General features: G+C 46.5%; 1 protein-coding gene across 2 annotated transcripts in view; it reads left to right on the top strand.

Moving 5' to 3' along the window:
- Nucleotides 1–26,928, top strand: part of CACHD1 (cache domain containing 1) — an 88,565-nt gene that overhangs the window by 49,580 nt on the left and 12,057 nt on the right. For both annotated transcript variants that reach the window (XM_038144307.1, XM_038144308.1), the window contains exons 5-16: nt 6,312–6,438; nt 8,490–8,634; nt 10,566–10,782; nt 14,139–14,288; nt 15,309–15,542; nt 17,121–17,270; nt 17,766–17,889; nt 18,380–18,497; nt 19,297–19,465; nt 22,004–22,146; nt 23,157–23,338; nt 24,585–24,695. In XM_038144307.1, coding sequence (XP_038000235.1) covers nt 6,312–6,438; nt 8,490–8,634; nt 10,566–10,782; nt 14,139–14,288; nt 15,309–15,542; nt 17,121–17,270; nt 17,766–17,889; nt 18,380–18,497; nt 19,297–19,465; nt 22,004–22,146; nt 23,157–23,338; nt 24,585–24,695 — 1,870 coding nt within the window. The remainder of the gene's footprint in view (nt 1–6,311; nt 6,439–8,489; nt 8,635–10,565; nt 10,783–14,138; nt 14,289–15,308; nt 15,543–17,120; nt 17,271–17,765; nt 17,890–18,379; nt 18,498–19,296; nt 19,466–22,003; nt 22,147–23,156; nt 23,339–24,584; nt 24,696–26,928) is intronic.

Genomic DNA, 26,928 nt, shown 5'->3' with positions numbered 1-26,928 from the left:
AGAGCAAAGCATACAATTAATCACTTCATGGTTTTTAATTAAATTAAATAAAAATCTTTTTCTACTGCAGAAGTTGGAGGTTAAAAAAGCATTCCAGGAATATTCCTTATTTTTGAGAGATGAAAAGCAAATAAAATGCAGTTTCTTGTAAACATAATTTAAATTTCTGGTTTGAATTCTCAGAGAAATAAAGTGAGTGGGTGTTCAAGGTTCCTGCTGTCCTGGCTCAGCAGTGAGGCTCAAGTGCCTCCTCTTCCCTTGCCTCTGGCTTGAAAGATTCCTGATGAAAGAAGAACCTTCAAAACGTGGCATTGGCAGGAAAGGGCAGCAGGAGAGGAGCGGGAATTGAGGGAGGGTAAGAGCAGGGATTTATTGACAGCAGACTCTTCTCTGGCTCTCCTTTTACAGAAACAGCCTTGGGGGGAGGTTTTGATTAGGGAGGAAATGTCTGTAAGAGAGAAATGGGATGGAAAGAAGTGGATTGAGGCAGGAGAATGGGATGGAAATGGTTAATTTGAGGAACAAATTCGGTACTGGGTGCACACCTAGTGAAGAGAGAAGTTTTGTGTCGGTGAAGTCCAGGGAATATCCTTGGTCCTTGTTGTGTTTAAAAGTCTGGGAGATCAATCACAGATGGGGTTGGGTTGGAAGGAAGGTTCCAGTGCCACCCTGCCGTGGCAGGGACACCTCCCACTGTCCCAGGCTGCTCCAGCCTGGCCTTGGGCACTGCCAGGGATCCAGGGGCAGCCCCAGCTGGGATCAGTTCCACCTTCCCATCCCTGCTCCTCATCTCAGCCACTCCAACCACCCCAGCACCGGGCTCTGAGTGACCCCTGGGGACAGCCAGGAGGGTCAGCAGGGCACAGCTGGGGTGGGGCTGTGTCACTGTTGAGGCACAGAGGAACACCATGCCTTCCAGAAGGCTTCTCTCTGTTTATTGTACCAGCATGCTGTGTTTTACACCTTTTACACCTTTCCAGGACGTTAATACTTGTTCACTGGCCACAGCAAATCCACGCAGCGCTCATGGGCACAGGGCAGCCTCCACCACTGTCCTCAGCCAAGGTCCAGCTGCAGGCCCCTGGTTTGTCTTTTCTTCTTCTTGGTTTCCGTGTCGATGACCTTGATAGAATTCCTTTCAGGGGTAAATGGGTCCCTTTTCCCCTGTTCTCCAGTGTCACCCCTTCCTCAGGGCTGGAGCAGTGTGGGACTGCAGGAGCGTTGGGGCTCTGGGGTGAACGCTGTGGGCAGTCTTTGGGGTGTTTGTGCTGAGGGTGCTGTGTTGGTGGTGTCTGTAGCACTGGGTGGTGCAGCCGTGGGCTGTGACCTGTGCCAGGAAATCCGTGCGTTCCCGGAGGAATTCGTGGGCTGGGACAGGACCTGGCTGGGGATAGAAATGGAGTGGGAAGCAGCTTTGGTTAGAGGGACGGAGTGCTCTCAGTGCCCCGGCATCCCCCCAGCTGGGGAGATGCTGTCACCTTGTAAATGGGGTTTAAAAGTACTAATCAGTGTATCTATGTCTTAAAACTCTTAATTTTATCTTTCTGTGGCACCACTTACCTTTGAAGGTACCCTCAGGGCAGAGCCCTTGGTGTGCACAGGAGCCAATTCTCAATAAATCAATCAATACTCACATTAAACTAAAACCACCTCTGAAAGAAGACAGTGATCAAAGACAAAAAATATTCCCCATATCCCATAATTTTCTTTCTTCTCTCTTAAGTATCCTCATGCAGAGCTGGGGAGGAATATCTGTTGCACTTTTGGTTTAGGCTCTACCTCTGCCTCACTTATTTTTATGCTTTAAAAACTGTGGGTACGTCTGGGTGTTCTCATCGTTGTCTCTTGAATTAATTTTTCATTTCATTCTGAACATAAAAGACAAAATTCCCATGAGTATCCCTCCTTTTCCCACGTGAGTTCTGCAGTTTAAATAATCCTGCCTATAAAAAGCTCCTGGCAAAACATAAATTTCAGCTCTGCTCCGCTCGACCTCGAGCTCAGCTCTGGAAATGTTAATCTTGGCCCAGAGTAAAAAGTGGGATCGGAGTGCTGAAGTTGGAGGTGTTGGAAGGGAACGGAATTTGCACCACAAAGCCACAGGAGCAGAGCCTGGGAGAGCCCTCAGGGACAGCAACCCCAAATTCCACCCTGAGCAGGGTGTTAAGAGGAGTGATGGAGCTCATGAAACTTTCAAATCTGTTTTTTCCATTATTATTGGATTTTTTTTGTTAAAAGAAACATTAATCTTAAGGGAGGGAGAAGGAAATAGATGTGTCTCCTCAGCTTAAAAAAATATCACTTTTACCACTGTTTTTTCTTGGTATTAGGTGGCTTTTAAAATTTTTTTTTAATGTCTTGAAAAGGTTTTGTTTTATCTTGGTTGGAGTTTTGCATCTGGATTACTTTTAGCCATTACTACAAAACAGATAAGGAGAAAGTTTTTATTCTCCAGATGGAGACACAGGCTTTGGGCAGTTAGATGAAGAGATCTGTCCTCACCACTCTGAATAGTGCTTTATTTATGAAATCTTCCCCAGAGCCAGTGCATTATGTTATCAGATTCCTTTGGAGGTTGTTTTGCCTTTTGAATAAACAGGGAACCAGTAAATCTTTCTCCTTCTCATCCTTCAAAGTGCTGAAATGTCTGTTCCAAGCCAGGCGGCTTTGGCAGAGTGCTCCTCCCCAGAAATATGCAGAGATGGCACCAAATTGCCCAGTAAATTTTGTCTGTTTTATTCGAGGTGTTGATCATTTCAAATCTTAGAATCGTAAAATATCTGGAGTTGGAAGGGATCATCGAGTCCAGAGTGTGGAATGTTCCTTAAACTGCTGTATTTTACACTGATTTTTGGCTGAGTTAAAATGGCTGGGAGTTATTTGAGCAGAAGAGTTAATACCTCTCCTTCCAAATCCTTTGATGGAGGAGTCTGGTGCCATTCCTTGAAGTGAAAGGGTTTTTTACTTCTTTTCCCTTCAGAGTCCTGAGGATTGAGCAGGGCTCTGTCCTGGCTCATGCCACCAGCAGAATGTTAATTGTGGCTGAGCTGCAGAGCTTTTATTCCTGGTGACAACACAGGAGCTGCAATGGGGTTTGACTTGGAAAATCCTGGATCACATCTGTCTGGGGAGTCAGAGGATGTCTTCCCTTGTACAATAAACACATTTCTTTGTGCTGTTTCTTCACCATGAGGGTTCTAAACGGGGGGACTTGTTAGAGGAGAACTGGAAATTAAACTTTCCTGGCTTTTGTGGGATGAGATCCGAGGTCGGCAGCTCAGCAAATGTAATGCTAAAGAGGAGGGCTGTAAGAAACCCTTTTATAACGAGCAATTATGTTCAGTAGTTCCTTTTTTTTCCCCTGACTGTTTGTGCTGTTCTTTGAAGATTAATTAGTTAATGATTTGGCTGTGCTTTGAAGATGTAAAGTGGTATCTAGAAGTGCTAAGTGTTATCATATCGCATTCCCTTTGAAGTTTTATAAACTCTATCACACAGGGCTTTCTTCCTAAAAGTCCTTTTTGCCTTGTGAGATATTTATAATTAGAGAGAACCAACATTTCAAATGCTGTCATCTTAATACTTCCCAACTTTTCCAGTCTGCAGCAGGATTTGGGGTCAGATCCTGCTGCAGGGGAAGTGGAGGGGACAGAGGTTTTGGAATGACCTGGCAATGCCACCTCATGGACAGCTGGCCACTTTTATTCCCAGTCTGTGTCCAGAATTAAGGGATCAGCTTTTTATTTGGATGGAATAACCTGTCCAGGGGCTGGTTTTCCCGGGAGGAGGAGGTGGGAATAAACTACAGGCACTGAGGGCGTGGAAAGTTTGGGGTAAGTGAGATTTAGATTTTTAAAAAAATCATCTACTGTTGTCCTGGCAAGGAGCAAGAATTGAGGAAATATCTGCAGGGCATTCTTGCAGCTTGAGTGGATGGAAAATAAGAATGTGTTTAAAGAGAAAAAGTCTGGATTTTTCAGCCATGGCTTATCTGCAGGGAGATTGTCTGCTGTGGTCATAGGAGAATGAGAAAAAGGGGGAAAAAGCAGAGTTAGGATAGAATTGGTGGTCCCTGGGGAGGGTGTTACTGAACTAACACTCGCTGGAGGAAACATGAGCACAACTGTGTGAAAAGGAATAACAGCAGAGCTTGAGTTTCAAAACCAGTTGTTTTATGGGGAAAATGAACACTTTTAAATCCACATACTCTCGTGGGGAAATAAATACAGCTCATGGCCTTGCAGGAATGAGAAGTTTATCTTTAATATAGCAAGGATTTTAAAAAGCCAAAGCCTTTAAATTATGAACTCCTTTATTGTAATGTTGTTGGTAAAATGAGACTGGACAAGTTGTTTCATCCAGGCTTTAACTGGGTGTTCACATGTCAACTTTGAAATTACATTTTTCAAGTTCCGTAACTCAAAACAAAAACTTCAGCACCAGAAATTCAGCCTCTTTATACAAAACAACTTCACCCCCAGAACGATGAAATCCTGGTGGCTGGGCATACAAAGAAGGATTTAAATGTTTTATAGTCTCATGGCCCTTCTGCCTGCAGGAGGAAGCAGCAGTTCAGAGAAAAAATAGATTTTGGAGGGGAATGAGGAATCTCTGGTAGTCCTTGGTCCATCAAGGCAGGGAATTGTTCTCATGAGAAGCTGCATTTTTGCACAGAGCTCAGCAGCCCCAGCCCAGCATCCCAGTGGGATTTGTAGGCACTGTGGGAAGTGTCAAATACTGTGGCAAAGAGGAGTGGGGAAAGCCCAGGACAGTGGTTTTTGCAGGGTAATTACACTGAGCTGGATGTGGAGAGAACATCCAGCCACAGCCAGTCTGGGAAACTTGAGTAAGTGCTAAAGTGTGGAGGATGTGGAGCTCAGACTGTCCTCACAGTGGGTATTTGGGTAGAGTGTCTGGCTAAGGCTTCAATGTGCCCTGCAGTCCTTTCCAACCCAAATATTGGCATATTTGATAATGGAGGAGATGAAACCGGCCTGTATTCAGTCCTGAGGGAATGCTGGAGGGAAATGCTGAGCGAAAGGTGAAGCACTGGAAATCAGAGCCCCCCTCTGCCAGTTCTTTGAGTTCTGCAATCAAAGAACATGAGTAGAAATGGCAAAGAAATATTTTCTTTTTTTTCATGCATTTTAAGCTGGTGTGATCCACTTTATTTGCTCGGTAAAAACTAAAGATTTCAAATATCCAGATTTTGTTTTCAGTCTGCCGCAAGCAGAGAGGATGTTCAGCCTGAGTGGGAAAAAATCCTGTTCCTGCTGTGGTGCTGAGGGGGCTTGTGCCTCCCTTGCTAATGTTTTCCCATTCCCTCTCTCCTGGGAGCATTTCCCTTTTGTTTTAAAGGACTTAGAGCTGCCTGAGGTCAGTGGTGTGGCAAAATTGGTGATTCCATGGATGAACATCAACCCTTGGTCTCTCCAGGCTGGAGAGAGAGCAGACAAGGTCCATGGGACATTCCCACTGCACCATGAGGCAGAAATCCCAATGTCCATGGGATCTGTTCCCTCCTAATGTCCATAGGATCTGTTCCCTTCCCAATGTCCATGGGATCTGTTCATCCTAATGTCTATAGGATCTGTTCCCTTCCAATGTCCATGGGATCTGTTCCTTTCCCAGTGCCCATGGGATCTGTTCCCAGTGCCCATGGGATCTGTTCCCAGTGCCAGTGGGATCTGTTCCTTTCCCAGTGCCCATGGGATCTGTTCCCAGTGCCAGTGGGATCTGTTCCTTTCCCAGTGCCCATGGGATCTGTTCCCAGTACCAGTGGGATCTGTTCCTTTCCCAGTGCCCATGGGATCTGTTCCCTTCCCTGGCAACATGTCATGAAGCTGTGAGCACCAAACCTGTTGAATATTTTGGAGTTATTCCACCAAAAAGAACAGGATATTTTTAACATGAAGGCTTTTTCCTTTTTGGAAAGGATGTTGACAAGATATTTATTATTACATGGAGATGTAGAGGTGTATATATATTATATATATTATATATAATTGCCTTAATCTCTTCCTTCCTCACTCTGGCCTTGCCCTCCAGGACCTGGGTGTACTTCAGAGATCCAGGAACTGTCATCACATATTAAACAGAATCTGTCCCATCCAGTGTGGAGTTTCTTGAGCTGTTTGCAGATCAGTGAAGTTTCACCAGGGTGTTTTCCCCATCCTAAGCAGAGCAGTTTGTGTTTCATGTTGGGCCCTGGCTGTTCTTCTCCAAACTGCACAGGGAGGCTCTGAGTGACAAACCCTCCGAGTCTGGGCTGCCTCTGTAACTCTGCTGCTTTCTCCCTTTCCGCCCTGCAGTGCTTGCTGATAACCTGAAGTCTAACCCAGGAATCAAGTGGCAATATTTCAGCTCAGAAGAAGGGATTTTCACCGTGTTCCCAGCCCACAAGTTCCGGTGCAAAGGCAGCTACGAACACCGCAGCAGGTAGGATTTGCCTCCTTCCAGTTTCCTGGGAAAAGCATTCACACTGGACTCCTCAGCCCCTGATTTCACTCACTGTTGTCCTTTGCCAAGCTGCCAACATTCATGAGTAACTTCTAATGGAGTCCCTTGGGTTTTCTTAGGGCTGTTTCTTAAAGCACCACTTTTCACTTCTAAGGAACTAGACTAAAATTCCAAACAGGTTCCTCACCTCCCCCAAATTAAATCAGCTGTAAACAGCAGTGACTTGGAAGCCGTAGGTCAGCCTGCAGGCAAAATCTGACTTACATTTGACTCATGCTTGACCCCTGTTAACAAAGCAGTGAGCAGACATTCTGCTGATTTGGCAGGTGCCACTTTGGGAGGGAGGGGAAGGATGAGAGACTGGGAAGGGCACATAGGTAGGAGCATTTTTCCCCAGGTTCAGGTGGCACATCATGGATAGTAGGGAAGCAGCAGTGAAAATTTCTTTCCACTAAAAGAAAACAGTAAAAATAAAGCATCAGCTGGTGGCAGGGTTTCCTGCACTGGGATTTGTATTCTTTAGACATGAAGCCAAGAAATTGAGGTCCAGTATCTTTCCCTGCTTTTTCTGTCAGTACCATGGGATGGATGGAGGCTCGAGGGTGGGAAGGTGCAGTGGCTTTAGTATCTCTGGTGACACGTTAGTTAATTGTACAAGTTAATCAGTCTGTGCAGGGGAAGCAGCAGCCCATCCAGGAACCTTCTGGGGACACTAAGGAAGGTTTGGTTTTCTGTCAGGGTTGAGCAATCAAAAGTTTACTGATGGTATCTTCAATGTACCATCAAAGCACAAAGTTCTGAGCTTGACTGAGTTTTCTGGGGCCTTGGTGAGGTCTGAGGAGGTGAGAGCTGGGGGTGCCCCAGTCCTGCTCAGAACTTCGACACTAAAACCATCAGTGGTTTTATCCAAATCACTTGTCTGGGTCATAGTTCCTCCGTGGCTAAGTAAGGGGTCTCTTTTTGCTAATATTTACTTCAGAGGGTGGTTTGGGTGAATTAATTAGTTAATGCTTCAGTGCTTTGAAGATCAAAGGCCTTGTTTCAGTTGCAGGTATTAATCCAGGGTAGAGCTGCAGGCTGTTTTACAGTTAAGAACTGATTTGTGCCAGTTGTTTACTGCAGTGCCTTGTGTCAAATCTTTCCTTTCCTTTTAATAAGATTTCTGTGTCTGCCTTTGATATAATGAAATTTAGATCCCAAAACTCTCCCTTGACTGTAACTAGTTTTGTGTCTGGGCTAAAGAGGAAAGAGAAACTTGCTGTTTATTTTAATCCTTCCTCCATGCTGAGGATCCTCCTAATTTATTCCAGGCTGAAACCTTGGCGTGAGAGCTTGTGAACTCTTTCACACCTCTCTCAATATTGAGCTGGATCTGAAAACACTTCCCTGAAAACAAGATTTTTGGTGTTAACACAGTCACATGGCAGCACTGAGAGTCCCCGCTGGTGTTAGCTCACTTTGGGATGTAAAACTGGGCAGATCCAAGGGCTTGTGCAGCATGACCCAGGTGAGAGTCATCCCAGGGCACTCTGCCTTGGCCAGGAGCCTTCTTACAACAGCCAAACACTGATCAACTCCCTGCAGCTGCACAGGTTTTTACTTGCATGGCCCCAGCACATCCCCACTGTTGCACCCAGTTCACGTGTGGGTGAAGTTCCCAGCAGCCAGGATTTACCAGGGGCATTTCTTGCTTCATTCAGACCTTGCTGTGAACTGCTGCAGTGATCCCAAACGCTGCTGCTGTGTAAGCAGCAGGGTTAATTCCTGAAAGCTCTTGCTGTGACAGAGAGAAGAACCTGGTTAGGTTAAAAAATTCAGGAAGTGAGGGGCATTTCTGCATGCTCAGACTCTCAGCTGGCCTTTCCTGGTACAAGTTCTCAAAAGGGGAAAAAAATCCTGTTATAATTCATTGTTTCTTCCCGGTTGTTTGCTTGGGTGTTCTAATTCCTGCCTATTTCCACTTGTGAGCATTCCAGTGGGGATGACAGGGTGCTGCTGCTGATGGTGGTTTGGGTTTTGTCCCTCCTCAGGCCCGTCTACGTCTCCACCGTTCGCCCTCAGTCCAAGCACATCGTGGTCATCGTGGACCACGGCGCCTCTGTCACAGAGACACAGCTCCAGATTGCCAAGGACGCTGCCCAGGTGATCCTCAGCTCCATAGATGAGCACGACAAGGTGAGGTTTCTCCAGACAAGGGGCAGCTTCCCCTGGGTTTTTGTCTCCCACCCAAAGTGGTGTTTTCAGTCCATGGACTCCAGCAGATCTGGGAGCTGCCTCCGAGGGGTGACAGAGCCTTGAGCTCATTCTGAAACCTTTCTGCTGCAGGGGGAACATCTGGGGATCTGCAGGCTGGGAAAAAAGTGAAATCCCACTGATCTAAGGCACAATCTCATACCTAAGCAATCTTTAAAGGCTCCTCCATCTCAGCAGATATTTCAGTGGTGGTCAACAGGAAGAAGAACCACACTCCGAACATGAGTCCTTTTTGCATCTTAACTGCTTTGAGCAACTCATTTCACCTCTGAGCCTCTCTTTATATCTTGTGAAAGTGGAAATTATTTATTCTCCTGCAGTACTGGTGTGAGCTGAAGCATAATTCGTGTTTGAGAGATTCACAGATAATTATGGTACCAGCAAAGGGCTGAGAAATCTGGGTTTGATTTCTTGCTCTCTCCCTGGTACTCATTTGACAGTGAGAAAGTCATTTAAACTGTAATTTTTTTCATTACAGGCAACTGTGGACTCATAAAGTGCTTCTGTAAAAAGTCTCCAGTTTGGTCTTTTAGTAACTCTCTACTGGTGAGACCTTGATCAGTCTCTCTGCTTGGGTTTTCCTTTGTGAGCAGGAGGAGTTTCAGTTGAATCAAATTGAAGAAAACTGATGATAATCTTTGCCTTAAGTCTTCTTATGAATAGTATGGGAAAACCACTTGTAACACGGTGCTTTTAAAGAGATTTAATATGGTGAAGTAATCTTACAGTTCAGCAGGATTAATAGCACTTAAATTCAAGTGTCAGAAGGGTTTGTGTTAATACAGAGAATACATTTCGGACATTGGTCAGTAGCTCAGTGGTTACAGAACCTGTTACACAGGTACCTCATTACTGCTTAATTCTGGAGCTGTCTTGCCTCAGTCATACTCCCTAATGAAGTTTGTCACTCAATTAATGAGTCTGGTGTGTTAGATGTCATTAAGGCGTAGAGGTAACACTTGCATTAGCTTATTTACAGGAAAAGCTGATGTCAGAGTTGCCTTGCTTTGACTGAAACATTAAAATAACAAAATGCTTTGCTGGGAGCAGTCCTTGGAGGGGTTTATTTTTTTTTTTTAAATTCTCTGTGCACTCCACTTTTCTCTTGGCTCTCCAGGCTTTCCTGAAAATGCTCTCTGCTGATTCCCTGTCAGCTCTCCCTGGCCCACTCAGGCTCTGCCCAGATCAGTGCATTGACTACTGTGAGGGAGCAGAGTGAAGCTGACTCTGCTGAGAAACAAAGACACAAATCTCTTCTCCTTGAACCCTGCATAATCCCTTTGGAATCTGACAGATTTATGCCTCAAGTATTTCTTTTCCAACAATGCAGTTTTAAACCCACGGGATCTCCTCTTTTGGCTTCTCCCGGTGTTGTGTGTCTGGGTGTTAGAGATGATGTAAAGATGTGTGTTGTGTTCTCCATGCAGGACTCCTGGACACCTAATCAGTGTCATTAAGCAGAAGCCCCATTAAGCTCTGTTTATCATTCTAACAGTACTGCACACACAGTCACACATTTCTTGATTGGAGCCTCTGCCTTGTCCACGTGCTCTGCGTGCACTTTTCAGGAGATAGGATTGGTTACAGTCCAGTGCTTCAAGGCCCTCCTTTTATCTAATTCTTGTGGTCTTGGCATTTTGTTTCTCAGCCTCTTCTTTCCTAATGTAGCACAATTTATGCCTGAGTAACCTTGAGAATCCCAGAGGCTTCTGATAAGAATAACCAAAAAACGGTTTGGCTGGAGCACACTGTGGCCTGAGCTGTTCAAGCACATTGCTCCACCTCCAGGGAAGGTGATCCCATGGAACCTCTTCCCCATGGAACCTCTTCCCCATGGAATCTGTTCCCGGCAGATCTCGGTGCTGACGGTGGCGGACGCGGTGCGCACGTGCTCCCTGGACCAGTGCTACAAGACCTTCCTGTCCCCTGCCACCAGTGAGACCAAGAGGAAGATGTCCACCTTCGTCAGCAGCATCAAGGCGTCCGACAGCGCCACGCAGCACGCCCTGGGCTTCCAGAAGGCTTTCCAGCTCCTCCGGAACACCAACAACGGCACCAGGCTCCAAGGAAGTAAGCCAGCCTCTTGTGCAAGCCGGGTCATTTCAGGCCCTTGCCAGTGTGTTCTTATTTCACATCCTCGTTTCGGCAGGGGCCAAGGGAGTGGAGTGTGTTGAATTGGAACAAAAACGTGCTCCATCCCCAGTTTTGCTGTGAGGAGCATTTCCTTGGGCTGCAGTCCACGGAGGGGCTGTTGGATGTGTCCATTCCCTTCTCATTTGTGTCTCTTGCTGCCTTGCCTTTCTTTTGAACTGAAAGAGGAGAATGCAGGATTGATCACTGTGGTAGCTGAGTTACTTCCCCAGTCTGCGTGGGGGGACAGGAGGCCTTTCTAGGAAAATTGCAGCTTCTACAGGTTCATTTAATGAGTGCTGGCACATTTGCATATGGATGATGTGCCTTATTGGAATCCTGGGGAAGTGGATCCCCTTGCTTCCCAGGGAAATGGGTTGTTGAGAATACCAATTATGGGTGATATTTTGTGGAACACAAAGCTGTCCTGGCTAAATTTTCCTTCATCTCAGAATAACCCCCCTGAACTCTGTGTACTCATTATGAGCTTTATCCTCCCCCTTCCCAAGACTGGGGTTTTTCTGCGTGTTTTTTATAATGAGAATGTGGTGGAAAGCGTGAAAATATGGACGTGAAATTGAGTGGCAGATTTGCTTGCCAGGAAGCCATGGAAGGCAAATCCTGTGCTCTGAGTGCTCCTTGGATTTCAGTAACACTGGCAGTGCCTGGGCAGGGTGGAGGGAACAGCCCATCTCCATCGGGATGCTTGGATTATGTAACACAGTTCCCACACCCTGGCCCTGTGCCTGCTCCAGTGAGAGCAGATCCTTCAGTGTCCCAAGGGGCACCAGCCCAGAGGCTGTGCAGAGCCAGAGAGAGAGGAAAAGTCCTGGAATTGAAGTGCTTTGGAAAGAATGAGGAAATACCCTCTCATTCCACATGACTTTCCTTGGGTTTATGGAATGGGGCTTTTGCTACCCAAGGTTCAGCCAATTCCTGAGCTTCAGGCCATTGGCACAGGGAGATTTCATGTGACTGGACAAAGGATAAGGTTGGCAAGGGCAGGATTTTACCATCCTCTGGCAACATGATGACAGGGGAGCAACTCCAGCAGATGCAAAATGAACAGTGCAGTGCTGCTGCAGCTGGCTGGGGTAAGATGAATTTGTCATCAGGACTTATTCCAGGAACATCAGCTGAGGAGTCTTGGAGCATCCTCCTGCATTTCCCCATTCCTGGAAGTGTCCAAGGCCAGCATGGACAGGGCGTGGAGCACCCTGGGACAGTGGGAGGTGTCCCTGCCCATGGCAGGGGTGGGATGAGATGAGCTTTAAGGTCCCTCCCAACCCAAACCATTCCAGGATTCCATGTTTTTATGTTTGGCACTGTTTTATATTAGGATTAGAAGTTTTGGCATATTCATACTTCACTAGGTTTCATATCAAACAGCTATTTTGGGGCACAAGCACAGAAAGTTAAAATGCAAATGCTTTGGATTTAGGTTCTCTCTACATGTGGAAGATTGTGAAGATCTAACGTGTTTATGATGAATTTCAGAATTCCTGGGGTGAGACACAATAGGTTTGAGAAGAGGATGTTTATAAAACATGTCTCATTTTCTTGTAAATAATCTTTTCATCTTTTTAAAAAAGAAAAACAAACCCAGCAAAAAAAAAAAAAAAAATTCCTTCATTTCACTGTTAATTTTCTAACATCCTGTTCCCAGAGAACAATGTCTGGGTGTGTCAGGGAAGCTGTTGAGATACAGCCTCAATCCCAAATTCACACTGGCAAAGCCAGAAGGGAACTGCTGGTGTGAGATGGGAGAGCTGTGCTGTTAAACACATCTGGATTTTCTGCTTCAGGTCCTACTGCAGTCCTGCTCGGCAGATCCTCATCCCAAAGGGGGACAGAATGCTCCAAAAGCTGCTTGCTCTGGTCCCTCATGCAGATTTAGGACTGCCTCTTGTTACTCCATCGAGGCTGCAGCACCATGCCTGGCTGCAGATAGAATATCTCTGCTGTAGCCTAGGAAACACAGCAACAATTTTCCTTAAACTCCACCCAAAGCTGCTTTAATACCTGGCTTGGCTTTTTTCCCCTACTTTTAGCCCTTACAGAAAAGAAAACTAAGGTAGAAATTCCCCCAAATTAACAGCACCTCCTGTTTGTGTCAAAATCTGGTCCTGGCTGAAATTCTGGTCAAGCCATGAGGACAAAATGTGCAAGTCAAAGCATTGATACCTGTTTAATAAATCAGTACAGCAAATCCACCAAAAATCCAGGTGAAACAAGAAAGTTGGGATGTGGCCACGTCAGCCCAGTGCTGTGGATTTCCTGTGGATGATTTTGATCTGTATGTTCATTGTAAACACAAACCACTCTCGATGCTGAGATAAATGTGATGGAGCGGGCTGGGGAGTCAGCACGGGGCTGTGAATTGTTGTCTTCAAAGGCTTTGGGGCAGGACTTTGGCCAGGAACATCCTCAGCCTGAAAAACGTGTTCCAAGGAAAGTGTGAGGGGTCAGGTCACATTCCACAGAATTCCCAGAATTCCCAAGCTTTCTGCTCTGCCCTGCTCCGTGGAGGGCATCCTGTGCAGCTCCACGCCTTAGGATTGCAGGGTGGAAGAAGAACAGAGGGGCAGGAGATGCAAAGTGCAGGTTTTGACCTTGTGGAGCTTTTTCCATGGAATTGGAGCAGCTCCTTCAGGTGCTGGATCTCTGTGCTTCTGTCTGGAGGCAGCCAAGCTCCTCACCTGGAGGTGAGAAGGATCCAGGGAGACCTTGGTGCCTAAAGGGGCTCCAGGAGAGCTGGAGAGGCCCTGGAGACAAGGGATGGAGGGGCAGGACACAGGGAATGGCTTCCAATGCCAGAGGGCAGGGCTGGATGGGATATTGGGCAGGAATTGTTCTCTATGAGGGGGGGCAGGCCCTGGCACAGGGTGCCCACAGCAGCTGTGGCTGCCCCTGGATCCCTGGGAGCGTCCGGGGACACTTGGACAGGGCTTGGAGCAGCCTGGGCTTGTGGAAGGTGGGACTGGATGGGGTTTAAGGTCCCTTCCATCCCAAACCATTCCATGACTCCAAAGCCAGAAGGTGCCTGTGGGATTTGCTCAGGAGAGCAAGCCCCATGCTCCTGGGTGGCCGACAGGCAGCAAACCAAACACAAGTTTGGTGAGTGCCAAGAGTGAAACTTGAACACCAAAGGCTGGAATCCATGTGGCTGCAGTGTGTTCATCCCCTGGAGCTGCTGTGGGTCCCTGGGAGAAGCTGCTGTGAGCAGATTTCAGGGCTCTCGGCACGAGAGTTAAAAACCTGATGCACTTAGTGCTGTGTCTGTGATTGTGTTTCAGATACTGACATGGTCATCATTTATCTCTCGGCTGGGATCACATCAAAAGAGTCCTCAGAAGATGATAAAAAAGCCACTCTGCGTGTCATCAACGAAGAAAACAGCTTCCTCAATAACTCAGTGATGATCCTCACTTATGCCCTCATGAATGGTGAGAGATGCTTGTGATTTCCAGGCCATAAAATTCTCTTTTCTGGCACAGCACAGCTCGTTTATTAAACTCATTCCAGGGTAATTCCAGGCCTTACTGGGAGCAGTCTGTTCATGGATTTTTGGCACATTTAATCCAGAAGCTGCATCCAGATGTTGTTACTTTGGTGTTTATAACTGTGCCACTCTACCCTTGTGTATCCCATGCAGCTGCAGGGATGTAAAATATTGTGGCCTGGATTGTCCAGACTGAGATAATTTGTTAATTATTGCAACTGCAAACCTTCCTGGGGGCTTCCAGGGGCAGCAAGCTGGGACCAAGTGTGACTTCACCAGCCAGGGAGGGTGAATGGAAATCAAACCAAGTCTGAAATGCTTTGATTACCTGGGGACCAACCTGAGAGTGAAGTTAAACATGAAGATCACCCACCCATTTTCCAAAAAAGCATTTTCAGCCTGAAGGCAGTTTGTTATATTACTGAAAACAGCCAAGGAAATGAATGCTTAACCCAATGTATGATTTGACTGTAAATTTAAATACTCATTTGAGACTGGGGCGTGCAAAAGGCTTTGATTTGTGTGCAGGAGTTGAGCCTGGGACTTGAGTGAAGTGTGAAACTGGAATGATTCAGCTGGAGAGCAAAGGCTGTTATCTCCAGGGCTGAGGATTCGCTCCTGGTCCTGCCTGTGGGCGAGCCACCAGTGGAGAACAAAGAGCTGTCCTGTGGATTTATGGGGCACACAGCTCTTTGCTCCAAGGGCTTTGTTTAAAGGGGGGATGTGAACAGCATGGCAAATCTGTTGCCCTGTGCAACAGCAGGAGAGAGGCAATCTCTTTAAATTTGGGGTAGGTAATTAATTTTCCCCAAACCAGTCTTTAAGCACTGAAATAAGAATATAGAATTTTCAGTGCTGCGATACAGAGTATGTATCATCCCTTTGGAGCAGGGGCAGGAGCCTGGATGGAAATGAAGCTTGTTTGACCTGTTTGCTCGTGTTTTGTGCCCCTGCTGCGTGGCAGAGGGGGTGACAGGGCTGAAGGAGCTGGCCTTCCTGCGGGACCTGGCTGAGCAGAACTCGGCCAAGTACGGCGTGCCCGACCGCAGCGCCCTGCCCGTCACCAAGGGCAGCATGATGGTCCTCAACCAGCTCAGCAACCTGGAGACCACCGTGGGCAGGTTCTACACCAACCTGCCCAACAGGATGATTGATGAGGCCGTGTTCAGCCTGCCCTTCTCGGATGAGATGGGGGATGGTGAGTGCTGGCCTTGGGTTTGGGGTAAAACCATCAGAGATCAGGTTCTCTTTGCTTTCATGTCCCCAGACACATGTCTGTGTCCTAGCTGAGATGGAGACAATACAAACACACTCCATGTTCAGAAGGCTTCAAACTGGTTTTATTCTGGCACGCACGCTTTTTATACATCCTTACACAGCTCAGAAGTTTACACTTCACCCGTTGGTCACGAGACAAACAAAGTGCTCATTGGAATAGTTGCAGCTTTCTCTCATTTATCCATCTTTCTGTCTTGGTTTCTGTGTCAGTGACCTTGGTGGGAAATTGTTTCAGGTGTGAACGTGGATCCTCTTATCAAACTTCTCTCTGGCTCTCAGAAGTCCCTGTAAAACCTCTTCCACAATCCTACAAGATTTTGGTTCTAAGTGTGTTTCCAAGCCTTTTTGTCTGTAGCATTTTCATCTGCAGAAGGTTTAGTTGTGGAAAAAGTGCTAACAAGACATGGAGTCGACAGATTTAGTTTGGATCCTTGTGGTAAAATTTGTTCCTCTGTATGACTACATACACCATCCATAATGTAATCTGTGGAGAGAAATTCTTTGTACTGGAGGGAGATATGTTGGAATGGCATCCATGTCAGCCCTGCGTAAGAGCAGGATAAAAGCAGCCTTGCAAATGGCACAAGGAGAGATTGTTAATTATTGTTAATTATTGCCCCAAGCTAGCCATCCATCTTTCTTTGGCTTCAGCACACCTGGACTGTTCTGAGACCCAAACTGAATTTAAAGTTGTTCCAGAGGAAATCTGGGTCTGAGCTTTTGCTCCTTCCTGCATTCCCTCCCTCGGTAATTAAACTCTGTTCTTGCTCTCTCCCAAAGCCATATCCAAGGGAGAATGGGAGCAGCCAAGGATTGGGAGTGGTGCAATAGAGAGGTTTGTCTTACAGGGATTTCAGAGTGTACTTAAAGGCTTGGACATGCAAATGAGTTTTATATTGGGGTGAGGGAAGAGCTGCTGAGTTTCCAAACAGTGATGGAGAAAAAAGGTGTCTCACCTCAGGGATGAGCTCAATCCCAAACTGTTGGGTAATTATGGATATGATTCCCAGCAGAGTGGCAATACTGGGATTTAGTTAAGCAGAGATTTAATATTCTGATTATGCATTAGATGAGAAACAAGTCATCCCAACTGTTGCTTTACAAGGACAAAGTCATTTTCTTCTTCCATCCTATTTTTAATGGCATTAAATTCTGTTAAAGGAAGAGAATACTCTGTTGGCTTTTTACACAAATTTATTTTATACCTATAAGGAATCCACTCGGAGACTGACAACCCCTCAGACACCAATTGTGGTGTGTGTGTTCTAATAAATGGATGAATATACTTCAGGCCACTATCAGGAGCAGAGATTAATTAGGGAGAATATCTGACAACAGCCAGACGCAACAGAAACCCTGCTGAGCTTCCCTGGCCATATTCCAGCATGGAATGGATACAAAATTTAATTGTGTAACGTCTCAAAATGCTCTGTTTCCTCTCAAAAGAATGAACCAGATGATATTTCTGATGGTTTTGTGGTGTCTCTCTCTCTCCAAGGCCTGATAATGACTGTCAGTAAACCCTGTTACTTTGGGAACCTCCTGCTGGGAATTGTTGGAGTAGATGTCAACCTTGCCTATATCTTGGAAGATGTCACCTATTACCAGGACTCCTTGGGATCCTACACCTTCCTCATTGATAATAAAGGTAATTTGGACTCAGATCATCTCCTCTAGTCCCACTGAGTTTGTGAACCACCAATTCTGAATTCTCACATTTCTGAGTAATGAATGATAATATTTATTAAAAGTTGAATTGCATGTTGTTGGTTAGTTTTTCCTGAATGTTGCTGAAGATTTTAGGTGGATTCATGACTTCAAACTTCTGTCCTGGAGTTCTGATTTGGAAACTCTTGCTGTGGGGATTTCCTACACCTGTGACATCCAAGGCTTTCTGGGAAAGAGGCAAAACTGGTGTTATGTGTGTGCCCAGCTCTTTCCCTCTGATCCTGCTTATTTTATTGCTGAATTTTTCAAGCTGGTTTCCATTTGCAACCCCTTTGATGATGAGATTGTTTGGTCACTGCCATCTTTGCCAAAATTCTATGTAATTACTGTCTATTTGTTTTTCCCCCTAAAATATCTCTCCTAGGCTCAGTTTTGCAATGCATTCCACGTTTGGGGCCGTGTGTTTGTTTTTTAGGATACACTCTGATGCACCCCTCCCTGACCAGGCCCTACCTGCTGTCTGAGCCTCCCCTCCACACAGACATCATCCACTACGAGAACATTCCCAAATTCGAGCTGGTGCGCCAGAACATCCTCAGGTAAGGAATGGCTGCAGCTCCTAAACGAGCAGCACTGGCAGTGTTTCTAGAGGAATTTGGCAATGTATAAGGTAAAATTCCTTTTCATGCAATATCTGGATACTTGGATGGATTTTTCCCCCCATTAACAATTCTGGTTTGATTTTTCCTCCCAACTTTTTTCAGTCGTCATTTGTTGTGTAGTGTTTCCCAGCTGATGTGGGGAATGTTCCTTCTAATCTCTCTCTTCCCTGTCAGGAAGATTTCCCACTGTTTGGTCTGGGTTTTTCTTTATCCTTTGCCTATTCTGAGAATTTTTAAGCTCAAAATGTGGGGGTACATAAGTGCATTTGCAGCACACATATGCTTTCCTTCACCAAGCACAAATAACAGTTAATTCCTTCAATTCTTATGATAATTATATAAACACACAATAGAAGGATTTTGCTGAAGTCCTAACAGTTTTGCTCAGTGTTTAATAAACTGCTGGATGTTTGATCTGCCACTGCAGCATTCCCTTGGGCAGCCAGATCATCACAGTTCCTGTGAACTCCTCGCTGTCCTGGCACGTCAACAAGCTGAGGGAGATTGGGAAAGAAGCCTACAATGTCAGCTATGCCTGGAAAATGGTGAGGAAAACAAGTGTGGGATGGCACAGAGGGAATTCATGGCTCTGCTGCTGTCCTTCCTTCAGTCTGGGAATATCTGATCACTAATCTCAGCCCTGGGGTTAAAATGGAATCTGAGGTTAAACATAATCCAGGTGAATTCACCGATGCCAGCAAGAATTGGTTGCTTTGTGCCAACAAACTCAAGAAGGTACTTGTGGATCATTTCACAGTATTAAGTTAAATCCAACCTGAAGGATTAAGCTGAGCAGTTTTAAGAGATTAAATCTGTCATTGTTTAACAGAAATTCACACAGGAAGGTGTCTGGAGCTGATTTTCTAAGATTGTAATGCTGCATTTAATACCAAACCCCCTCTGCAGAGCAGCTGGGACACTCCAAGGTTTGCTGGTCTGGTGTAATTTAGAGTCCTTAAAATACCCAAATCAGTAAAACATGTGGCACATGCAGCACACAGTTAAGAGTGGAAATAATAAAATCTTGCATTTGAGAGTTAATTTGTCTGTACTCTCCATAAAGGTAACACCAGTGTGTGTCCAGCAACTGGAAACCTGCAGCCTCTCCCCTGTTAATGACAAAAATATCTATGAAACAGTGTTAGAATTAGAAATTATTGCTAATTGAGCAACAAAATGAAAGTCTTGTTTGGTTTTCAGGAAAAAAAAAAGATTACAGTATTTTTATTTTCTGTGTTAACTGTGGCAAAGTGGTTTTTGTAGAGCTCGGTGGCTCTGAGACACAGAAATTCCATTCATCCCCCACAGTTTGGTTCTGTTTGGTGACTGGCTGGTGTTTTGCAGGTGCAGGACACGTCCTTCATCCTGTGTGTGGTGGTGATCCAGCCCGAAATTCCCGTGAAGCAGCTGAAGAACCTCAACACTGTCCCCAGCAGCAAACTGCTCTACCACAGGCTGGACCTGCTGGGCCAGCCCAACGCCTGCCTGCACTTCAAGCAGCTGGCCACCCTGGGTGAGGGCCTCTGCCAGCCTGGCCTGGCCACCTCAGGGACACAGGGGCACCCAGCTTGGGAAAAACCTCCAGGAAAAATCCCCAGCTTGTCCCCAGCCCAGAGCACTGAGTGCCACCTCCAGGGATGGGCACTCCAACCCTCCCTGGGCAGTTCCACCCTTTCCATGAGGAAATTCCTGCTGATGTCCAGCCTGGCACAGTCACACCTCCTGTGTGTTTCTGTAGAGTGTGGCAGCTCAAAAAAACATGGGAGATATTCTTCCCTTGGGAAGGTTTTATTTCCAAGGCTGATTTTCTGATCAGCTTTTGCCTTCTCACAGCTCTCCTTGGTCACAGTGACCTGCAGTGCTGAGCTCTTCCAGAATCCCAGCACGAGCTGGGTCCCACAGGGATCATGGCAGCTCTGGAGGGAAGGGCCTGCCCAGGGATTGAATCCATAACTTTGTTACCATCAGCACCAGGTTTTAACCAACAAATTCACTTCTTGCAGGATGAACGAGTGGGGCTGCTGGTCAGGGTAGGAGATAAATGCCCTGGGAGTGCAGTGGGAGCAGTGGAGGTGTCTCAGCAAGCTTACCCCAAGTCCTCTCCTGGCTCTGAAGCACCTCCCTGAGCAGTAACAGAGTAGGATGAAGTCCCAGGCAGTTGTGCAGGACTCTGCTGCTCTTTTGCTTTGGATTCGTGGGAGTTTTTCACTGCCAGAAGCACTGAATACCTTCAGAGGCAGAGGTTAAGCCTGTTGGGGAGAAGGAGAGCTTCAGTGCTCTGATGGTTTCCAGACCCTCCTCACCTGCTTCAAAGCTCTCAGGTTTTGATAGGCTAAAGTGGTTCTGCTCTTCCTGACTGATTTCAAACATTGCTGGGAAAAAGGGACAATCTCCATGGCAGTTCCAGTGTCTGGGAAAGATGGAGAACTTAAAACCCAGAAATATCCCAAGAACAGAGGGGTTTGACATAAACATCCTACACTGCAGGCTGGCATATTTAGATATAATCTTGGGAGGTCCCTAAATCTGTACTATAAGAAGTTCTGAATGAAATAATTCTGCTTGTAGCAGGGTTTGAAGGTCTCGTGGTGAATTAGTGGCACGGTTGTGAAATTTTTCTTAGCTCTTTGGAGCCCTGCAGAATAGCTCAGTGAGATCAGACTGGAGGAGGGACCTGACAAACCTGTGGAAATTGCTTTGCCAGTTGTTTAAAACACAGGGATTTTTTTCCTTTATTGTGATGCCTAATCTGGATTATTTTATATCCAGAAAGATATAAATGGACAATATCCCAAAAATGCAGTACTAAGCTGTCAAGTGGAAAAACTTCATGCAAAGCAAAATCAGAATATTTGCTCTGGGAAGCAGATGAAGGGCTTGAGTACAAGTTTGGAAGTGGGGACTGCAGCACATGTGTGGGGATGTGTTTGGCAGGAATGTGACTAAAAGCAGAACACTTCACATACTGCACTGCAGTTTCTCCTCTGGAGACCATTCCACGCAGGGAATTTGGGTTCCATGGGTCAAATCCTCAGAAAAGATCTTCTCAACCCTCAGCCCTGCATCATCATAATCATTTCTCTTTTTTAAAAAGGAAAAGCTGTCTGGTTTTGCAGATTTTGCATGATGAAAGTTTGCTTTTGAGTTTGTTCTGAAAACCACTCCAGACAGCTGCACTTTTATTGGGGAGCTCCTCTTCTGCACTTGGGATTCTCCAGATGTTCATTCCCTGGAACTGAAAATGCTCATTTTCATTTTCCTCTGGGATATCTAACGTAAACAGGGGTACTTAATTTCTTCTTTAGCCCATCATTTTTTCTTAAGGGAAACCAGCTTCTGTAATCTCACAGAAAGCATTCAGAATAGTTCAGAAATTATTGAGGCTTTGGGAACAAGGGCATTGAATACCAAATGACACACAGAGATCAGAGGAGGGGGCTGATGCTGTGACTTCTGTGTTTCAAGGCAAGAAATGGAGGAATTCATGTTCAGCCTGAGTTTAGGATGAAACTGCACTGGGAAGTGCTCTGGGTTGGGTGGAAAAATGGATGTTTCCTGCCCTCCCTCCCAGTCCAGAGTGTCCTGCAGGAGCTGGGTGTTCTAGTTGAGATGGAGACAATACAAATACACTCCATTTTCAGAAGGCTTCAAACTGTTTTTATCATGGCATGCACGCTTTTCATACATTCTTACAAAGCTCAGAAGTTTACACTTTACCCGTTGGTCACAAGAGACAAAGTGCTCATTGGAATAGTTGCAGCTTTCTCTTATTTATCCTTCTTTCTGTCTTGGTTTCTGTGTCAACAGCCTTGGTAGGAAATTGTTTCAGGGGTGAACGTGGATCCTCTTATCAAACTTCTCTCTGGCTCACAGAAGTCACAGTAAAACCTGTTCCACAGTTGGGCACTTTGTGTGCTGAGGTGTGGGAGAGCAGCAGGGTCATTCCTGCCATAGGGACAGCACCTCGGGGACCCTCCCGTGGTACAGACACCCTCACCTGCCATATGTACAGCTCATCACGCTGAAATTCCTGCTGTTCTGGTGTTTGCAGAGAGCCCCACAGTGATGCTGTCTGCAGGAAGCTTCTCCTCCCCCTACGAGCACCTGAGCCAGCCCGAGACCAAGCGGATGGTGGAGCACTACACGGCCTACCTGAGCGACAACACGCGGCTCATCGCCAACCCCGGCCTCAAGGTGGGCACCTGCACCCCCTGGGGCTGCTCCTGCAATCCCCAAATCCCAGCAGTTTGCCTTGGGAGGGACCTTAAAGCCCATCTCACCCCATCCCTGCCATGGCCAGCACCTTCCGCTAGTGCAGGGTGCTCCTGGTGCCCTGGGATTTTGGCTTTTCTGTTTTTCTGTCTTTGTGACCCTGCAGTTCTTTAGTGCATAACTCTGAACTCCGTATCCACCGTGAGCTGCTGCTGTCCCGTTTTGGGCAGGCACAGCAATTCCTCTGCAGGCCTGGCAGTCAGGGACTCCTCACTGCCTGGGGGTCAGAAATGTAAACAAAAGCGAGTTGGGGGCAGCAGACTTGGGGTGAATGACTTCATCACCTGAAGTGAAATTGGGAGATTACCCCAATATGCAAATGGACCAGACTTACAAAAATGTGAAAACCTGTGACTCGTGGTGCAGCCCCTGGGAGGGCTTTGTTCACCCTAAATGCACCTGAAGGCCCCTCAATAAATAGAACCACGTTTTATTCCCTTAATTTTGTCTGGCCTCTGTTTTTAGGTAAGCCTCAAGAAAGGCATCACTCCAGCCTGGCCTCGGACACTTCCAGGCATCCAGGGGCAGCCACAGCTTCTCTGGACAACCTCACCCTCCCAGCCTGGAGTTCCTTCCCAACATCTGATCTAAGAGTGGGGACAGGAGAGGGGCAGGACTTTGAAACAAACGCTAGAAAAGTTAAACCCACACTAAGTACTTAGCAGAAACCTTGGTGTTCCTAGGCATACAATTGAGAAATCTCTATTTTCTGTGCGAGCAGCACAATATTTATATTTACTCCAAGTTAAGAAAAGCCGCAGAGATAACACCACCAATACTTCATTCTAATAATCTGCTTGGAATGTCTGGTGTGAGAAGCCTTGAACCAAGTAATTGAGCCGAGATGATCCCCGATGGCTCTCGGGGAAGCTTTTATTATCTTGCCATGCAAGTGCTGCAGGAACCCTGCCAGCTCTGCCTTTGTTTTGCAGTTCTCTGTCAGGAATGAAGTAATGGCAACCAGTCACGGCACGGATGAATGGATGACCCAGATGGAGATCAGTGGCCTCAACAGTTACATTGTCAGGCGTTACATAGCAACCCCCAATGGGGTGCTGCGCATCTACCCCGGCTCCCTCATGGACAAAGCATTTGATCCCACCAGGAGACAATGGTGAGTTTTTAGGGTCCCTTCAGCGAGGCTTTGAATCATCTCCCAGGGCAAGAAGGGAAATATTTAGAGTTGATTTCGGTTTTGGAGTTGATTTCGTAGCCTGTGGGTGTTTGTTTTTTGATTTATTTTTTTTTTAATTTAGTTAAAAATGTTTTCAGCATGGGGAAAAAGTTCAAAACTTAAATGCAGTTCAGACATTTATTGGTTCTAATTTCAGGCCTTTTTTTTATTTTGTGGGATAGTTGGTGTTTCATAGCCCAGCTATGGCAGATGGGGACATAAATATTCAGAAAATGAGCGTCCCCTTCAGGGATTAGCTAATTCAGGAGTGTTTGAGCTCCTTGGGCCCTTTTTGGTTGTTCATATCTGAGCCTTTTTGTCTGTTTACTGTGGGTTTCCTCACTGCTTTCAAGGAGGGATTAATTATGCAGCAGCATCTGATTTGGGCAGAGAGCTGGGGACATTCCAGATGGGAGCAGGCTCTGGGTGTGCTCCAAAGGCTGGGATCTGTGGGAAGGAGCCAGCCAGGTGCTCCACACTGGGAAAGGCACAGATCCCACCCCTGTGGCTCTGCAGTGCTCCTGGCAGCTCTCCTGTCCCTGTTTTCCTTGAGATTTGTAGTGTTGTGGGAAGAAGGTGCAAGTCAAACACTGGGAATAAAGCTGAAGTGGGTTAAGCTGCTCATGGGTGGGTGCTCTGGGTAGGGAGAAGCAAAGTGGTCACTTTTTCTTACAGGAAAGTGTTGCCAAAAGTTTTATCAACTTTCCTAGGACAGTTTTACCAACTCTCCTGTGACTGTGGCTTATTTTATGCTGATGGAAGTTTTAAGAGGTTGTAATTTATACTCACTGTCTGATATTTCTGAATTTTCTTGCCTCACTTCTGTTTTTTCTCCTCAGTTTGCAATGTAATCATTTTGCCAGAGTTGAGTTTGAGACTGCTGGCACCAAGTCCTGCATTGTTCTGGGGGAAAATGTCTGAAATTACATTAAATGTGTTCTGTGCAGAAGTAAACTGAGCCTTTTCAATGCAGCTGGATCTACTGGGAGACAATTTATTGAGCCAGGCTGGGTTAGTTTGGAGCCCTTGTTGTGTTTAGGTACTTGTTTGATATTGAAAACCAGTAATTTGGTGCCTGTTGTTCACAGTGTCCGAAATTCAGTGTTATTTTGGGAAAGTCAAGGATTCTGTCTTGATGTTACAGGCTTTGGCACTGATTGTGAGCGTTTCTTTTGGCTTCCCTCAGGTACCTGCATGCAGTGGCCAATCCAGGACTAATCACCTTTACTGGGCCCTACCTGGACGTGGGAGGGGCTGGCTATGTGGTGACCATCAGCCACACTGTCCATTCCTCCAGGTGAGAGGCTCTGCGCCTTTGGGGCACGCAGGAGCACTCTGAATTACCAGAGCTGGGTGACTCTGTGTGCTCAAGAACTGACAACAAAGCTAAACCTAAAGTGCTGGTGGTGGAATGTCATCTGACCTTGTGGAAATGGGGCATTGGAACCCTGGGAGAAATCCAGTTTACAGGAGTATGTGAATTCTGAGCCTTTATTGGTAGAGGAGTAATAACAGCATATTTATATTTAAAAAAAAGTAAGGATTGATTGGTGGTAAAGTGCTCCTGGATGGAAACGAGCTGGGATATCCAAGGAATTGGGAGGAGGAGAGGGATTGCTCTCCTGTTCCCTCTCTGCTGGAAGTTCAATCCTTCTCCATCAGGACTGCCAAGGTCCCCGTTTCCTGAAGTCCCCCACACCTCCACTTGTGGGGTTTTAAGGAGCAGGGAGGTGTTTGGAAAGGAACTGGAGGCCACAAAAAGGTTTAAGGACAGAGCTGTCCTTACTCCAGGGACTGGGGAGCTCCTCTCCTGGGCTGCTTCAGTCCAGCACTTCTGGGCTTCCAAAGCCTGTGGATCTCCAAGAGCCCTTCCAGGATTGCTGGGAACAGATGGGAGTGGGAACAGCAGGGCCAGGAGCTGGGCTGGATGATCCCTGTGGGGCCCTTCCAGCTCAGGATATTCCATGGTTCTATGAAATGACTTTTTCCTGGAGAACAGGACTGTTGCTGTTCCAGCTCCCTCCTGGCCAGGTCCCAGGCTGAGGCCAGGGTTAGGGGTGCAGGATGTTTAAAGGAGCCCAGTTTATGGAACATGCACCCAGCCTTGCTGTCCCAAGCTCTCCCAAATTCCCAAAACAGCAGTTGCTTGCCCTGGTTTTTACATGGAGTCTCCTCCAAGCTCCCTACCCAACAGCCCACCATAGCAGGGGAACTTCCAGTGCTGTACTGGGAACCAGGGACCCCAAAGCCAGCAGGGATCAGGAGGTGGCTCCTCCGCTCTTCCAGAGATTCCCCTGCTCTGTGTGGGATTTCCCAGCACTGCACCTCTGCCTGTGTGTTCTGACAGGAGCATTTTCAGCCCCAGCCCCTGTGTGGTGCTTCTCACAGAGGAATTTACTTAGGGGAAATACTTCTGTAAGGAGAGAAGTGCAATTCATCAAAATTCTGATTTTTATCTAGCAAGGGATGGTTTACTCAGCTCTAAGAACTTAAAGCTCCTGTGGGTTATTAGAACATGATTAAAGAGCAGTTAAACAAAGTTTGGCAGATGTGAGTGTGATTCCTGGGTAAATACGACCTCTGAAGCTCATAGTCACATGTGGTTATAATCCCCAAAGAGGCCTGAGCTCCAAATCCAGAGGGGTGGGGAGGAATCTGTGGAGTTAACAGGAATTTTGGCATTAGGGACTGCTGGGAGGGTTTAAATACCCACATCAGGGCAGCCAGAGCTGACACCTCTCATTCCCATTTTATGTGTATCTTATTCCTTTTTATGGAGGCTGGGAAGAGAAGATTTATGCCTGATGTGGTTTAATGCAGTTGGCATCAGCAAAGCAGGAGGATTTAATGCTTGAAAATGAAGCTAAAATATTTACAACATCCTAATGGCTTTATGTCTGTTAGGACAGAGCAGAACTTCAGAGCCTGATGCCTTGTCACACATGAAATGTGTCTGTGCTGCTTCACTGCCATCCTTCCCTTCCTCCTCCAGGAAATGGGAACAATAAATTAGATGCAGGTTTTAAAAATCTATATTTCTCTGTCTACAAATTAGATTTGACTGCATGTCCACTGCACCTCTTTGGAAAGCAAACAAACCTCAGCCCAGTAAACAGAGCTGGGTTTCCATGGAGCAGGGGTGGCCGGAGCTGTTTGTGCACTCCAGCTGGGCCTGGCAGCATCTGCATTCTTTCTCTTTTTCTAAACGTTTTTATTCCTGCCTTCAGAGATTGAATAAAGGAGAAAAGTGAAATCTGAACGGCAGCAAGTCAGAGGTGTGAGGTCCACATGGGTGCAAATCCCACACCCTTGAGCTGATCCTTTTGTGTCCTGCAGGGGTGAGAGGGGACTGGTCTGGCTGTGGCCTCTCAGTGCTACTGGGAGCAGACTGGGAGCACTGGGGTGCTAGGAATGGAGGAAGGACAAAATGCAGCCTCAGGCTGCTGCACACCACCGCATCACAGGATCCTTTTCATAACTCACCCTAAGAAATGTCATTTTCTTCTAATTTTCTGCCTGCCATTCATAGT

This window comes from Motacilla alba, chromosome 8, assembly GCF_015832195.1.
Source record: "Motacilla alba alba isolate MOTALB_02 chromosome 8, Motacilla_alba_V1.0_pri, whole genome shotgun sequence".
Classification (NCBI taxonomy): domain Eukaryota; kingdom Metazoa; phylum Chordata; class Aves; order Passeriformes; family Motacillidae; genus Motacilla; species Motacilla alba.
This window is presented reverse-complemented; position numbering and strand designations above follow the sequence as displayed.